At 36.7% G+C, this 14,578-nt stretch overlaps 1 protein-coding gene across 3 annotated transcripts; it reads left to right on the top strand.

Annotated features, from left to right (window-relative positions):
* Nucleotides 1–2,903: 2,903 nt before the first annotated feature.
* On the top strand, nt 2,904–14,525 carry ccnl1a (cyclin L1a). Of its 3 annotated transcripts, XM_048167931.1 has the most exons (11): nt 3,067–3,477; nt 3,852–3,926; nt 4,463–4,572; nt 6,595–6,715; nt 6,835–6,899; nt 10,459–10,558; nt 10,655–10,759; nt 10,838–10,979; nt 13,239–13,350; nt 13,437–13,535; nt 13,617–14,525. In XM_048167931.1, the coding sequence occupies exons 1-11, from the start codon at nt 3,232–3,234 to the stop codon at nt 14,035–14,037; spliced, it is 1,596 nt and encodes a 531-aa protein (XP_048023888.1). In that variant the 5' UTR covers nt 3,067–3,231; the 3' UTR covers nt 14,038–14,525. The 3 variants fall into 3 exon arrangements, 1 of the variants encoding a protein (XP_048023888.1); XR_007181547.1 differs by lacking the exons at nt 10,838–10,979; nt 13,239–13,350; nt 13,437–13,535; nt 13,617–14,525 and adding an exon at nt 7,135–7,148 and having other exon boundaries at nt 2,908–3,477; nt 10,655–10,751; XR_007181546.1 differs by lacking the exons at nt 10,655–10,759; nt 10,838–10,979; nt 13,239–13,350; nt 13,437–13,535; nt 13,617–14,525 and adding an exon at nt 7,135–7,317 and having other exon boundaries at nt 2,904–3,477.
* Nucleotides 14,526–14,578: the final 53 nt, after the last annotated feature.

The following is a 14,578-nucleotide window of genomic DNA, read 5'->3' as shown; positions in this document are numbered from 1 at the left end:
GAAACACTGCATTGAAATATATGCATAAAAAATATATCAAAACAAAACAAAAATAAGTTCACCGGTTACTGCCGGTGAACTCTTTCAGAGAGAAGTTTTAATCACATTTTATAACAGGACATAGATAACAACTTAAATTATCCCAACGGGAATGTATCTGATTGCATATAAAACACAAAATAAGCAAAGTTTCTTCCAATTTTACAGAATACAGTTCAGCAAAATGTAAATTTAGGAGCTAGTTGGGTAGATAGGCTATTATACATTATCTTAAAATGTACTTCTCTTATTTTGTTCGAAATAGCCTACAATAGCCTATTTTTCAGGGAGCAACCATGCTCTTTTTCAATAAATACAGTAAAAAAAAAAAAAAAAAAAAAAGTTCCAGAAATTTTTTTTATTTATTTATTTATTTATTTTTATTGAAGGTAACATTGGGTACAAACGTGTAAAACCATCAATATACAAACAAATATTTATACAGACATACCATACCAGAAACAAAGAACAAAAAAAAAAAAAATAAAAAAAAAAAAAAATAAAAAAAACATACATACATAGAGGTGGAAAAAAGAGAATATTAAGAGGATTCGGGAAATAGGTCATAATATTTATACAAAAGTTTTCCATTCTTCTTGTTCTTTACAAGCTTGTGTGATTTAAGAAGCATATTAAGTTCCAAAATATAATGTTTAAAACATAAGGAAGACTTATTAAATTTCTGCTTGTGTATAAAGAACTTAGCATATAAGATTATAAAATTTAATACAAACTCCAGGGTGCCATTTTGTGGGAAACAAAAGTAACAAATAATATCTTTCAGGGTGAATGAGTGAGTTATATTTTGAGATTGGAGAAAGTGAGTACCCAAATCTTCCCAAAACCTTTTGGTAACTGGACAATTAAAGAATAAATGAGGAATGGTTTCAGTGTCCTGTTTACAAAAGCTGCAGCATGTGTCAATGTCTCGAAACTTAGCAACAAAACAATTTGTAGGGTAAATGTTATGTAAAAGTTTAAAGTGGACCTCTTTAGCTTTATTAGAGATACAGTATTTGTGAGGAATCAACCATGTTTTTTTTCCAATTTATTTCACTTATTAAGGAATTCCAATAAAACATACCCCTTGGAGCAATGGAGTTACTCTTTTGCAAATGTCGGCGAATATGCTTATTGTTACATTTTTTATCAGACAGTTCTACACCATCCAACATAAGTGAAGGCTGTCTGATATCTTTGTTTCCATAGCTCAGATAATTTTTAATTAATTGTCTAATTCCGCTAGGGATGGCATCAGTGATAGCTTTAAAGTCTTTAAAAGGTATTGGGAAATCATGAGCTTCCATAAACTGTTCATAAGAGAGCATGGTGCCAGAATCATCAAATAAGCAGAGTACATGGTTAATTCCTCTATCGAACCACTTGGGGAAGAATACTGATTTATTCCTAATAAGAATGTCGCTGTTGCTCCAAAGGAGAGATTTGTGTGGTGAGAAGTTGTGATTGAAGGATAATCTCCAGGCCAAGAGGGACTGTTGATGGAAGTTGGACAGTTTGATTGGTAGTTTATTTAAGTTCCAGAAAGAAAAAAAAAAAAAAAAATAGGCCATTTATGTCTTTTCTCATGACGTCAGGCGTACGGCTGAGGAACGTACCCGCGGATTGATATGTACTGCACACCGTTTAGTTCATGTCATCAGCGTCATTGGCACTTCCCGTCAGTTTCCAGTCACAAGCTGCTACAGTCAAACATATTACATAATACGCATATTACAATAACATATTTCCCCGATGGAATTACGTAGCTATAAGACACTACTGTAGCCTACTATTTATTATATCGATTTATACCGTGATGCGTTGATGTTGAATAGATTCAATGAAAAGATTGTGAAATCTGTAGCTAATAACTGATAATTTTATTGCAAAGAAGAAACAGGCTAACAACACTGCATTGAAATACAAAGTACATAACATGAATAGGGAAGGAAAAATACAAACAAGTATAGAAAGTACACCTCAATAAGTAAGAAATATCCATTATTATTATTATTGAGAGGTTTAAAATTGCAGTAAGAAAGATTTTAATTCTAGGCAGAGTGTTAAAGGATTAGTTCACTTTCAAATAAAATTTTCCTGATAATTTACTCACCCCCATGTCATCCAAGATGTTCATGTCTTTCTTTCTTCAGTCGAAAAGAAATTAAGGTTTTTGATGAAAACATTCCAGGATTATTCTCCTTATAGTGGACTTCAATGGTCTCCAAATGGTTGAAGGTCAAAATTACAGTTTCAGTGCAGCTTCAAAGAGCTTTAAATGATACCAGACGAGGAATAAGGGTCTTATCTAGCGAAACGATCGGTCATTTTCGAAAAAAAATTTAAATGTATGTGAGTAAATTATCAGGAAAATTTTATTTGAAAGTGGACTAATCCTTTAAGAAATCTGTTCTTGTGAATTAAAAAAACAAATCAAAGAAATTAATAAGTTCAACAGCATGGTTACTACTGGAGAAATAAAGAAATATATCTTTCAGCGAAATCTTTAAATGACATTTTATAAAAGGAGATAGATAACAAATTAAATTCTCTCATAGGGAATGTATCTGATTGCAATGATTAAATGAAGCACAGCTTCCTCAATTTCACACATAAGTTGGAAACATCGGCAAAAGTAGAAATATCATGCTGATAAATTGCTATGCTCGCTCCCTCGTGATCACGTGGAGTGTTTTATGTGTTTACTTATGTTATACATCAATAAATTACATTTTATTCGGCTCTACAATAGGCCGCGGATGTGCACAAATCTGCTGTTTGTCAGGCCAGACTTGCGTCAGACAAACATTCATCCTTACAGAAATACAAACACCTGGAAGCGCAAGTGTCATTTACAGTTTCTGACTACTGCAGGATGGCGGTATCATGTGCAGGAGGCGCTGTGAAAAAAATACCGAGGATAGCCAAAGATAGCGCTTACAATCCCAACATAACCAGCATTATATTTAAAGTGAATACTCGATGGTTTCTACCAGGAGCAGAAACATACTTCAAAGCAAAGTGGAGGGTAACAGCGTTGAGTAACGTAACAGCGATTTGGTCACGTGACACATCTCTGCACCAATCAGCGAGCTTTCACAGAAGCAGCCGAATGCAGTGCTGTTATCCGCTCTGGGTCGCGAGTATATTTCTAGATTCTAACGTCCTCGGCAGGTACCGACGACAGCGATCATGGAGGCGTCGATGGCCACCGGTCCCGCCGTAAATGCTCCCGCCGTTAATAGCGAAGGCATATTAATAGGGGATAAAGTGTATTCCGAAGTCTTCCTCACCATCGACAATTCTTTAATTCCAGAGGAAAAGCTTTCCCCAACCCCGTCTATGCAGGATGGCCTCGACCTGTACGTCGAGACCGACCTGCGGATCCTGGGCTGCGAGCTCATCCAGTCCGCCGGAATCCTGCTGCGCCTGCCGCAGGTAATTGATATGTTTTTTTTTTTTTTTAGAGTTTTTTTAGAGTGATTAATCTATGTGAAACTGTCAAATTATGGTGGCAGTTGAAATAAACCATTATTCAAACAATTGCGATGTGACATTATCAAACACATATAACCCCCACAAAAACACGCTAAACTTTCCCGTGGACTAAAAAGACGTATAAAAATAAATAAATGATATAACGTTATAAGTTTAGTTCATACACCGTGTCTAATCTAGAATTCAGTAACATGTATTTGTACGTCTTTCACTAACGGTGTCTATCGGCTAGACAAAAACAAAATGGCGGACGTTGCTTTTTAAACAAAACGGGGCAGTTTATTAAATCTATAAAATGTATATCTGTTTTTCAGGTTGCCATGGCGACCGGACAAGTGCTTTTTCATCGCTTCTTCTACTCGAAGTCTTTCGTGAAACACAGTTTTGAGGTAAGAGAATAAAGCCGTATTTACAAGCAATGCGGATGGCAGCCATGTTGTTTGAGTTGCTGTAAATGACATTCAATCAGATTATAACAAATATATGGCTGGATAGTGTATTCATATTAGTTTTTTAAATGTTGGCGTCATAACAGGGTAATTATAATGTCCCTGTTTTCAAATGAACTAACTAGACGTAATTTTTGGGCATCATAGGCCTGTTAGACAGCTCACTATGTAGACATGATTTTAATATATATGTAGTTCTCATATATATATATATATATATATATATATATATATATATATATATATATATATAATGTATGTAGTTGTATCGTCATTTTTCATTTGCAGACACAAAATTGAATACATTTCACACAACATTTGCTCAAATTTACTATTTAAAAGCTGAAAATGTTTCTTAACCACTGACAAGTCCTGAAGTTGAAATATTTATCGGTATATCTGCCTATCAACTAATGCACGCTTCTTGGTTTCTTAGTGTTTCTGACAGCTCTTTCTGTCATCTGTTCTCTACCTAGATTGTTGCCATGGCCTGTATGAACTTGGCTTCAAAGATCGAAGAAGCCCCTCGACGAATTAGAGACGTCATCAATGTGTTTCATCATTTAAGGCAGCTCCGAGGCAAAAGGTAAGCATGGCTCAGTCTCGCAGGCCTTCTGTCACATCGTTTCCTCTGTTTGTTACCCGTTCGCCCAAACCTTCCCACCTTAACCGATTTATTTTTCTTTGAATAACATTTAATGTCATCACCTCAAATTGTAAATGATTCAGGTATACTTAAACATGTTAACTGTGAGTAGTCTGTGCACTTCTGTTTGTCGTTGTTATGATGTCTTAATTTTGTTTGCTTTATTCTAAACCATTTTAAAGCTTTTCAGTTCCTTCATCAGTCATAATTGGTAGTAACAGCAGGATATTACCTGAGCAAGTAAAATACGTTCAAATGGCTCAAAAGGTTAATTTTGATCAAGGGACTATGATGCCAATTGGACTATGTTGCGGAAATTACTGGCTAGTCTAAATTCTGAAAACAATTTAAAGAGAATAAAAAGGAAAAATTGTTCATTTGAACTCAAGGGCGCGGTATTAACTTGAATTCTTTTTTCCCTTGCAACCAACTAACAGCGACCAGCTACATTTACCAATGCCTGGGTGATGTGGAATGGTACGTAGAGATGAAGCAGTCGGCATGGCAACAGTGAGCGAGGTGTCGCTTCCCCCCCTCCCCCGGGAGAAGCCAGTGGTCTGAAAGCGGTCACTGGGATATCGGGGATCGACAGGTTGGCCGCTGGTCCGAAGCGTCTGGGTGACTCCTGTATCTCAGTTTAAGCTTATTGTCTCTGCCAGCACAGGTGATGATCTAAATTTTTATTTCATTATCAAGAGACGCCTCACCACACATGTCATAGCTTCCACAGAAATATCTCACTCTGCACATCCAAGATTGAAATCTCTTGTATGTTCACATGACAGGAGTTGTGAGGGTTGCACACTGAGAATGTGCAACCCTTTTTTTTGTTTTTTTTTTGTTTCTTTGCGTCGTAATATAAGCATTATGTTTGGATCAGGTGTTTTAGACACTTTATTGCCCAAAATGCACAATTAAAAGTTGTTATACAAAGGGCAGTCATCAACGACAGGTTGTCAGAGCTGTTTTGTGAGATCATGTGTGCGTTTCGCCTTCGAAATCACTTAACCGTGTTGTTTAGTGTAGATTTTTATGATTATTATAATTTCAGATGTAGTTTTATGACATTAAACTAAAGATGTTATTAATGTTTTACAAAATATTTCTGGATGTCATGTCAGTGAAAATGAAAACATTCAGATAATATTAAAATATAAACAATTTTCTCTTTTCCGATGAAAGAGAGAGAAAAGGTAAAATTTTAAATCTGTTAGTTTGATCAAATGTAGGCTTCCCCCCTCTTTTTCTGTTACTAGATAATTGATTTTATAATATTGTTTAGGTGTACAACATAGTTTTGTTAAAATATTAAATGTAAAGTGTTTCTGTTGATATCATAACTGGAGAGTTATATATTTTTTTAATAGCTAAAAGAGTTCAAGAGTAAAATTCATTTAGTTGGTTAGTATTCTGTTGCTGTTGTGTTGCAGATTTTGATCACATGGTGAAGGTGACCAGTGTTATTTACGCGATTACCTTACACACCTTGAAGTGCTATTCTAAAATCGTGAATCAGCATTGTTATCATGTTGTCATGAACTTGTTGTTCAAGTAGTCTTTGATTTTTCTTCTATGTTTTTTAATGGTTATGCTGAGACTGTATACTGTGTGTATACTGTTTTTGATGCTTTTGTTTTTTTACCTGGTTAGTGTATTGGTTAGTGCATTCATAGAAAAACGTGTTTTTGTTTTTTTTTGTTTTTTATATATATTCTGTTGAAGCTATGATGTGGTGAGAGGTGGAGCATTTTCTTTTTCCTCTAACAGTCACTTGCGGCAGTACTAAAAGTCTTAAACTGAAATTACAGGAGTCAAAAAACTGGACCTGTTGCCTGTAGTTGGTTGAAAGGGAAACAGAATGATTTAAATTGAAAATGAAGCAAACAAAAGGCACTTTTTCATTGTCTTAAATAGTATTTGGGTCTGGGGAAACCATTTTACTTTCGTTCCTTCATGAATCAGGAGTCCAAGTCCATTGATACTTGATCAGAACTACATAAACACCAAAAACCAGGTGATAAAAGCTGAACGGCGTGTGCTGAAGGAGCTGGGCTTCTGTGTCCACGTCAAACACCCACACAAGGTATGTCCACCATATTCTTTATTCTATCTCTTTTTTTTTTTTTTTTTTTTTTTTTCACTTTAAAGTTTTAATGGAAAATGAAATGGGTAACTTAACATGCAGTTTCGTTGCTTTTCTAGATTATCGTCATGTATCTGCAAGTCCTTGAATGTGAGAAGAACCAAACGTTGGTCCAGACAGCATGGTGAGTAAATAAGCTATCTTGAATTGGGTGTCTAGACACTGCGGTGTAACCAAGCCCAGTAATTAACCCGCTTACGTAACTTTTCTGTCCCCTCATCTGATGGATTGGTGTATTCGTGGCTCATGTGTGTGTTGGTGTGTGTCTTCTGTTTTAAATCTCTTGTTCATGGCTGTAATTAAAGGAAAATGGAGAGCTTAGTTTAACTCTGTCCTTTCTCTCTACTCTTTGATTAAAGGGTAGTCCATGATGGTAAGTGTCATAAAGAACCTCTGAACTCTGCTCCTCCAACCACATGACCTCAGGAATCTCCCCCCCATTGGCTGCCCTTCTCGAGACAGCCAATCCAGTGAGAGCTCTCTGCCCGAGAATCACTGAAGGGGGCCTTTTCCAGCTGCCATCAGCATCTTGTTTTCTTGCGGTTGTCCAAAAGGATTTGTATTTTTTTTGCTTCAAGTCTCAAGTTTTCTCTCTCTCTCTTTTTTTTTTTTTTTTTTTTTTTTTTTAATTATTTGCTTTCACCTTTAAAAGGTAGTTTTAAAACCTGAATATTTGCATTTCATTATTAGACTTCACTAATTAGATTTAAGTGGTAGTATAAGTAGTCTTCTTTTTTCATTCATAAATGTACTCCAAATTAAAGGGTAAATCACCCAAAAATGAAAATTGATGTCATTCACCCTGATGTCTTTTCAAACCTGTATGATTCTATTTTTCCTATAGAATAGCTAAGTATAAATTTTAAAGCTTGTTCACGTTGCTCTTTTCCATACATTGACAGCATATAGTGTCCAGAGGCTGTCAAGATGTAAAAAGGCAAAAAAAAAAGCATTTTTCTGAAATTTAAGCTGAATCATGTCCTCTATGATCTCTTGTGTGCTTTTACATAAACTTGGTATATCATACATTTGTAGCTTGCATAAAGACTTGTAGTATAATTATTATTTTTTTAAATAGAGGCCAGAATTTGTTTTGTTTAAATTTGTTAGATTTGTATTGAAGATACATTTTAAAAACCTTTTGTAATTGTTCCTCCTAGTTATAAACATGCAAAACAATTCATAGTCTTTCGTGTCAAGCCTAGCGTGTTTGCATATGTGTAGTGTAAATAGTATTGAGAACTCTACTGGGTGATGACATTTTTGCTGAATGGCTTCTTATCCACACGCAAAGCTTATTATATGGCTTCAGAAGAGTAGTAATATGGTGCACAATATGCTTTTTCATGCTTTTATATTTATTTTGGAGATGGACAGCCTCTGTTCACCATATTCTTCCATTGTATGGGGTGGGGGGGATCCTGAACATTGAACATTGGTAAATGTTTCTCTTTTTTTGTGTGTGTTCCACTGAGGAAACTTTAATTGGTTTAGAATGACATGATGGTGAGTAAATGACGGTTTTTATTTTGGGTGAACTATAACTTTATGAACCTATCGCAATAATTTGGTGTGAGGCGTTGTGTCTTACAGGAACTCTCTCTTGCTCATCTACACTTGAACGATATGTTTGAAGCTCAGCTTTTCCTTTTAAATAAAATGTTCTAAATAGGGTTGGGAATCAAAATTCAATTCTGGAATCGTATACTTGTAATAAAATTAAAATTTCGATTCCGCTTATCGATTTGCGTTCGATTCCGCATATTACATTTTACTCTTTTCAAACCATTTTCTAGCACAAGAAAACGCAAAAGAGAACTCAATTTGGAACTCAGTTTTCTTTGCTCACACATCTAAAGCACGCACAGAGAGCCATCTCTCATAGTGCGCAATACTGAGTAGAGTTCTTGTACTCGTTTTGTCTCAACTGAATGTAAACGGTTGAGAAGGAAAAGGCATATTGGATCCTGCATGAGGTCTTAAAGTGACAGCAGCCTAATAAACCTGCTGCGGTCTGTCATTAACGTTAATCAGAGAACAAAATTTTTTTATTTTACACTTGATTACAATTTCTGTGCCTGAACTTTCAGTTGTATTTATTTGTTCTATTGTTTATATGTTCTTATTTTATTACTGTTTACTTGTCTTTAATGTTTGAAATTTATATTAGATAGTCCAGTTGTTTATGCTGTGGTATTTTTGTTAAAGCCATAGGAAAATGTTAGTGTTCTTTAGGCTTTTTTTTTTTTTTTTGGCTGCTGATTTTTGTTTATTGAAATCAGCTGCAACAAAACATTTTGCCAAAAGACAAAGAATAAATTTTAATGTTTGACTAAATGTTTTTACCTTGCTGGAATCGATAAGCAGAATTAGAATTGGAATTAGAAGAATCGCTAAAATCCAAACGATACCCAACCCTAGTTCTAAGGCTTGCAGTAAAAAAATCTAGAGTGTTTCTATTTAAGCATAATGCACATCAATGTAGTCTTTCCCTTGTTTGTCAGAATGACACAGCGTTTTGTGTCCGTAGTATCCATCTGCCTGTTTGCTTTTTTCAGAGCTTTGCATCTTATTTCTGGCAGTCATTCAGAGTTGAAGTTAAAAGCTTATTGTCTTTCTGCAAGTCTCCATACTACAGGAGATGTGTATTTGTCCATTCCCAGGGCAGATCCTCTCAGCCCGCTTTGCATGCCGTATATTGTTATCAGTTGCATGCAGTCATCGGTGCTACATCCCTGTTGCGTAAAAATTCCTTTCTCTCCATTTTACACTCTCATTTGCTTATTTTATGGAAAGTTAAGCGATTACTTAAAATTGTATTTTGTAAAAATGGATGGAGTTATAGTAGAGCTGCACGATTCTGGATAAATTTAGAATCACGATTCTTTTGTTTCAAACTGATCACGATTCTGACATCTAAACAAAATAACAGATAATTTACTAGAGGTTCTGACAAATGTTAATTGCTCCAGTCTATTTAAAATGTTTAATGAATCCGAATGAATTATTTATAAAAAAAAATCAGTTTGAATGAATAATTCAATGACTCATTAATTCTTCACTTGTTTCATTAATGGATGAATCAAATTTTTTTTTTTGAACAAACCTCTTTAATGAATGAAGTGTCATGTTACTTTCAAAAGGTGATTACATTTCCATAGACATCAGTGTTTATATCTGAACTATAACATTTTTATCCCAGTTCTTTGTTAACACAGAAATAACTATACTGTCGTTAAAGACTGTTTGTAGAAAGTTACGTTGTGATTTTGTCACCGGTTTAATAGACATGGGCTATTCGTTTAGGAATGAGATCACCTGGGTGTTTGAATCGAGATTGTTATCTTTTAATGATTAATCGTGCAGCTCTAAGTTGTAGTAATTTGTCGCATGTCAACCAGTTATATTTTTGGACAAATGTCCTCCCATGAGCTTGTCTATGCGCACATGGGTTCACTGAACGTGTGCGTGTACCCGTTCACACTGCATGCTTGCCTTAAACCTTCTGTAGAACGACAGAGGAACGTGAGGCAGAGAGGAAAAGGACAAAGTTAAACTCAAGCCTCCATTTATTTTTGGTCTTTTTGCATCATGTGACAAACCTCGTTACATAAAGATGAAGTTATGAATGATCAACCCATGCAGGGAAATGGCAATTTTGTGGTTCACCTTCTGTGTTGCAGGAACTACATGAATGACAGCCTTCGCACTAATGTGTTTGTGAGATTTCAAGCTGAGACCATTGCCTGTGCCTGCATTTACCTCGCTGCACGAGTGCTACAGGTATAAAACCGTTCTCTGTCCTTCATCACCTCTGCTTGTTTACTCTGAGATGTAGTGTTGTTAATGTCAGACTTTTCCCATCATACTTTCTTTCAGATATCGCTACCCTCTCGGCCACTCTGGTACCTGCTGTTTGGTGCAACGGAGGAGGAGATCAAAGATATATGTACAACCACTCTGAAATTGTACACCAGAAAAAAGGTTAGATCTGTTTTACCTTCTCTTTTGTGTTATTTTGAGTCTGTTTCTGATTTCTTTCCTTTGTTTGTTTGTTTTTAGCCAAATTATGAATTCCTGGAGAAGGAAGTGGACAAGAGGAAGGTGGCTCTACAGGAAGCCAAACTGAAAGCCAAAGGACTGAATCCAGATGGCACTCCTGCTCTCTCCACATTGGGTGGATTCTCTCCTGGATCCAAACCATGTAAGTTGTCATTTCCACTACCTATTGTGCAGTCTAACAGTTTTACTTTTAAGCATAGTTTACCATCGTTGTTCCAAACACACATGAATTTTTGTCTGTGACACAAAATAAGTAGAATGTCCAAAATATACTTCAGTTTTTATTCATACACCTGTTGTTTCACGATCAAAAAAGAGAGATGGAACACCTATGAACTACTGGAGACCTCAACAACAATAGACTCCCATGTTGACGAGCGAAATGTGAGGGGGTTAAGTAGGGGTGTGCGATAGCACGATTTTAGATTGCAAACAAGGAAAAAAAAAAAGATTGTAGTATCATGCTACATGCACATTCTATCAGTTGCAGTTCTGGCACCCCTACATACTGGTACATTCTAACATACTGTATGCTACATACATTCATATGACATTTTAGCAACGCAGCAGTAGGGTTACACATTGCAGTTGTTCACCATCACGAAAGTTTATAATCTGCATTTTAAAGTTTTAAAGGTGCCCTTGAATGAAAAATTGAATGTACCTCGGCATAGTTAAATAACAAGAGTTCAGGACATGGAAATGACATACAGTGAGTCTCAAACACTGTTGTTTTCTCCTCCTTATATAAAACTCATTTGTTTAAAAGACCTCCGAAGAACAGGCGAATCTCAACATAACACAGACTGTTACGCAACAGTCGGGGTGTACGCCCCCAATATTTGCATATGCCAGCCCATGTTCCCAACATTATGAAAGGAATTACACAAGGGCAGCCAGTATTAACGTCTGGATCTGTGCACAGCTGAATCATCAGACTAGGTAAGCAAGCAAGGACAATAGCGAAAAATGGCAGATGGAGCAATAATAACTGTCATAATCCATGATAACATGATATTTTTAGTGATATTTGTAAACTGTCTTTCTAAATGTTTCGTTAGCATGTTGCTAATGTACTGTTAAATGTGGTTAAAGTTACCATCGTTTCTTACTGTATTCACAGAGACAAGAGCCGTCACTATTTTCATTTTTAAACACTTGCAGTCTGTATAATTCATAAACACAACTTCATTATTTATAAATCTCTCCAACAGTGTAGCATTAGCCGTTAGCCACGGAGCACAGCCTCAAATTCATTCAGAATCAATGTAAACAATATAACAGTATACAATACTCACATAATCTGGCGCATGCATGGCGAACACTTTGTAAAGATCCATTTGAGGGTTATATTAGCTGTGTAAACTTTGTTTATGCACTGTTTAAGGCAAGCGCGAGCTCCGTGGGTGGGGAGCGTCAGCATTTAAAGGGGCCGCAGCATGAATCGGCTCATATTTAATGATGCCCCAAAATAGGCAGTTAAAAAAATTAATTAAAAAAAAATCTATGGGGTATTTTGAGCTGAAAATTCAGACACATTCAGGGGACACCTTAGACTTATATTACATCTTGTAAAAAAACGTTCGATGGCACCTTTAAAGCCTTGCCAGTTAAACTTTTTATTCATACACCTGAAGCGCACGCACGCTAGAAGCCTGTCACGCAGCGTGCGAGTACTGAACTAAGTTCTTTTGTGTTGTACTGTGCTTGTTGTTTATATTTTAAGTGACTGTAAAAACATTTATTGTATTTTTGCCGTATCACCCATCCCTTGATTTAATCAGCCATAACTTCAGGAGAGAAATATTGCAGACACTGAGCAAAACATTAAAACATTCTAGTGTGCATTTGTTGAGCAACTGTTCATGCAGGTTATCAAATGGGGTATACTTTTAAAGGCTTTAACATATGCTAAGTGTTTGCATCAAAACTCAAGTGTGTTAGGCTTGAGGGATAAGGTTGTAAAGCTCCAATCATGAAGGAAAAAAAACAACAAGGTATTATAAAAATGGTATATATACACTAAATTCTAAGGGGCCATTCACACCAAATGCATTTTTTTGCAAGAAGGCAAAATAGATTTAAAAGCAAGCAACTTTCATATTGGCCTGCTAGGAAGACTCAGGAATAATGCATATGAATAGTATATTGAACCCCTGGTCACTTTGATTTATTTTGGAAGAGAGCCGCAGGAACATTCTGCTTCTCCTGCTGAAACATTCATATGAATTTGGAACAACATGAGTAAATGATGACAGAACATTTATTCTTGAGTGAACAATCCTTTCAACACGCATATCACTAGCTTGATGTCTACAGGCGTCTGTTTTTAAATTGGTTAACAGTAAAGCGGTAAAACATGAAAAAAAAAAAAAAATACAAATTTGATTCTTCCTGTCAGGTTCTCCGAATATAATGAAGGCAGATGAGAAGTCTCCCAACCCTCAAACACTTAAGGCCACAAAGAAAGAACCAGAAGATCGGCCTCAGGGCTCTAAGAGCCCACACAACGGGTGAGTTATTTGACAGACAAATTATACGATTTTCATTGTTTTAATTAAAGAGCACTGATTAAGAATCCTCCTTGTCCTTTCCTCAGACTCAGGAAGGAAAGCAAGTTAGGTCGGAACAGCAGGAGTGCAAGTCGTTCTCGTTCCAGAACGAGATCCCGGTCCAGATCTCGCTCTCCCAGACGACAGTAAGTACCACTTGCAGTGCGCTGCTGTATGCTAGCTATATGATGTTTTTTGTCTGTACTCAACTGCTGCCTTTCCTCTAGTTACAATAACAGGCACAGTCACTCAGGCACCTACAGCTCTCGCTCCCGGAGCCGCTCTCACACCCGCAGCCCATCTCCACGGCGACACGCCAACCACGGCCCTCCGTCTCCCCTCCTGCCACACTTGAAGTCCAAGCAGCGCTCAGACGATCTGCACCAGCACAGCAGACACGGCCACAAAAGGAAACGGTCGCGCAGCCGCTCTCGTTCCACCAGCAAGCCCCGCGAGCGGGACAGAGAGCGAGAGAGAGAGCGGGACCGGGATCGAGGTTCCTCTGACCTGGCGAAGAAGCACAAGCACGAGCGTAGCAGCGGCGGCCATCACCGCGAACGGCGGGAACGCTCACGCTCGTACGAACGCTCTCATAAAAGCAAACACCACAGCAGCAGCCATTCGAGCCACAGTCGACACAGACGCTGAGTGTTTTCTTGTTACAAGTCTGTGAGACTGCGAGTGCGTTTGTGTTCGATTAAAGCGGTCCGTGTTGACCTAGTTGTCTGTTTTACTTTTTTTGATTTATCTTGTGTTATTTTGCTGTTTTAGTTTTAAATGTTGAAAGGATATGAAACTAAATATTTACAGTGTAAAGATGGGTTCAATGTTGATGTTATATGGGAAATGCTTTGATTTATAAAAGCAAAGGTGGGAAAATCACTAGTTGCATAGAAAAATGAAAAAATGTTTTCAGGACAGACAATGATACTTTGCACAGCTATTGGAAAAATTAATAAAGATGCTCTGCTGATGAAAGAAAATTGGTTACTCTGAAAATAGATCATATTTTTTTACAGCTGGATGCAGACTTTTTTTTTTTTTTGGATCATGGTGACTGTTGCACTGGTTTTTAGTCTGCACGTCTTCAATGTCTGATTTTTACTCAATAAAAAGTGAATTATTCCTACTGTCAATTGTTGTTTTTTTTTACTCTATGGAGCTTAGTTTGTGGATCAAAAATAATTTC

This window comes from Megalobrama amblycephala, linkage group LG19, assembly GCF_018812025.1.
Source record: "Megalobrama amblycephala isolate DHTTF-2021 linkage group LG19, ASM1881202v1, whole genome shotgun sequence".
NCBI classification, from domain to species: Eukaryota; Metazoa; Chordata; class Actinopteri; order Cypriniformes; family Xenocyprididae; genus Megalobrama; species Megalobrama amblycephala.
The sequence above is the reverse complement of the archived record's forward strand: the minus strand, read 5'-3'. Positions and strand labels throughout refer to the sequence as shown.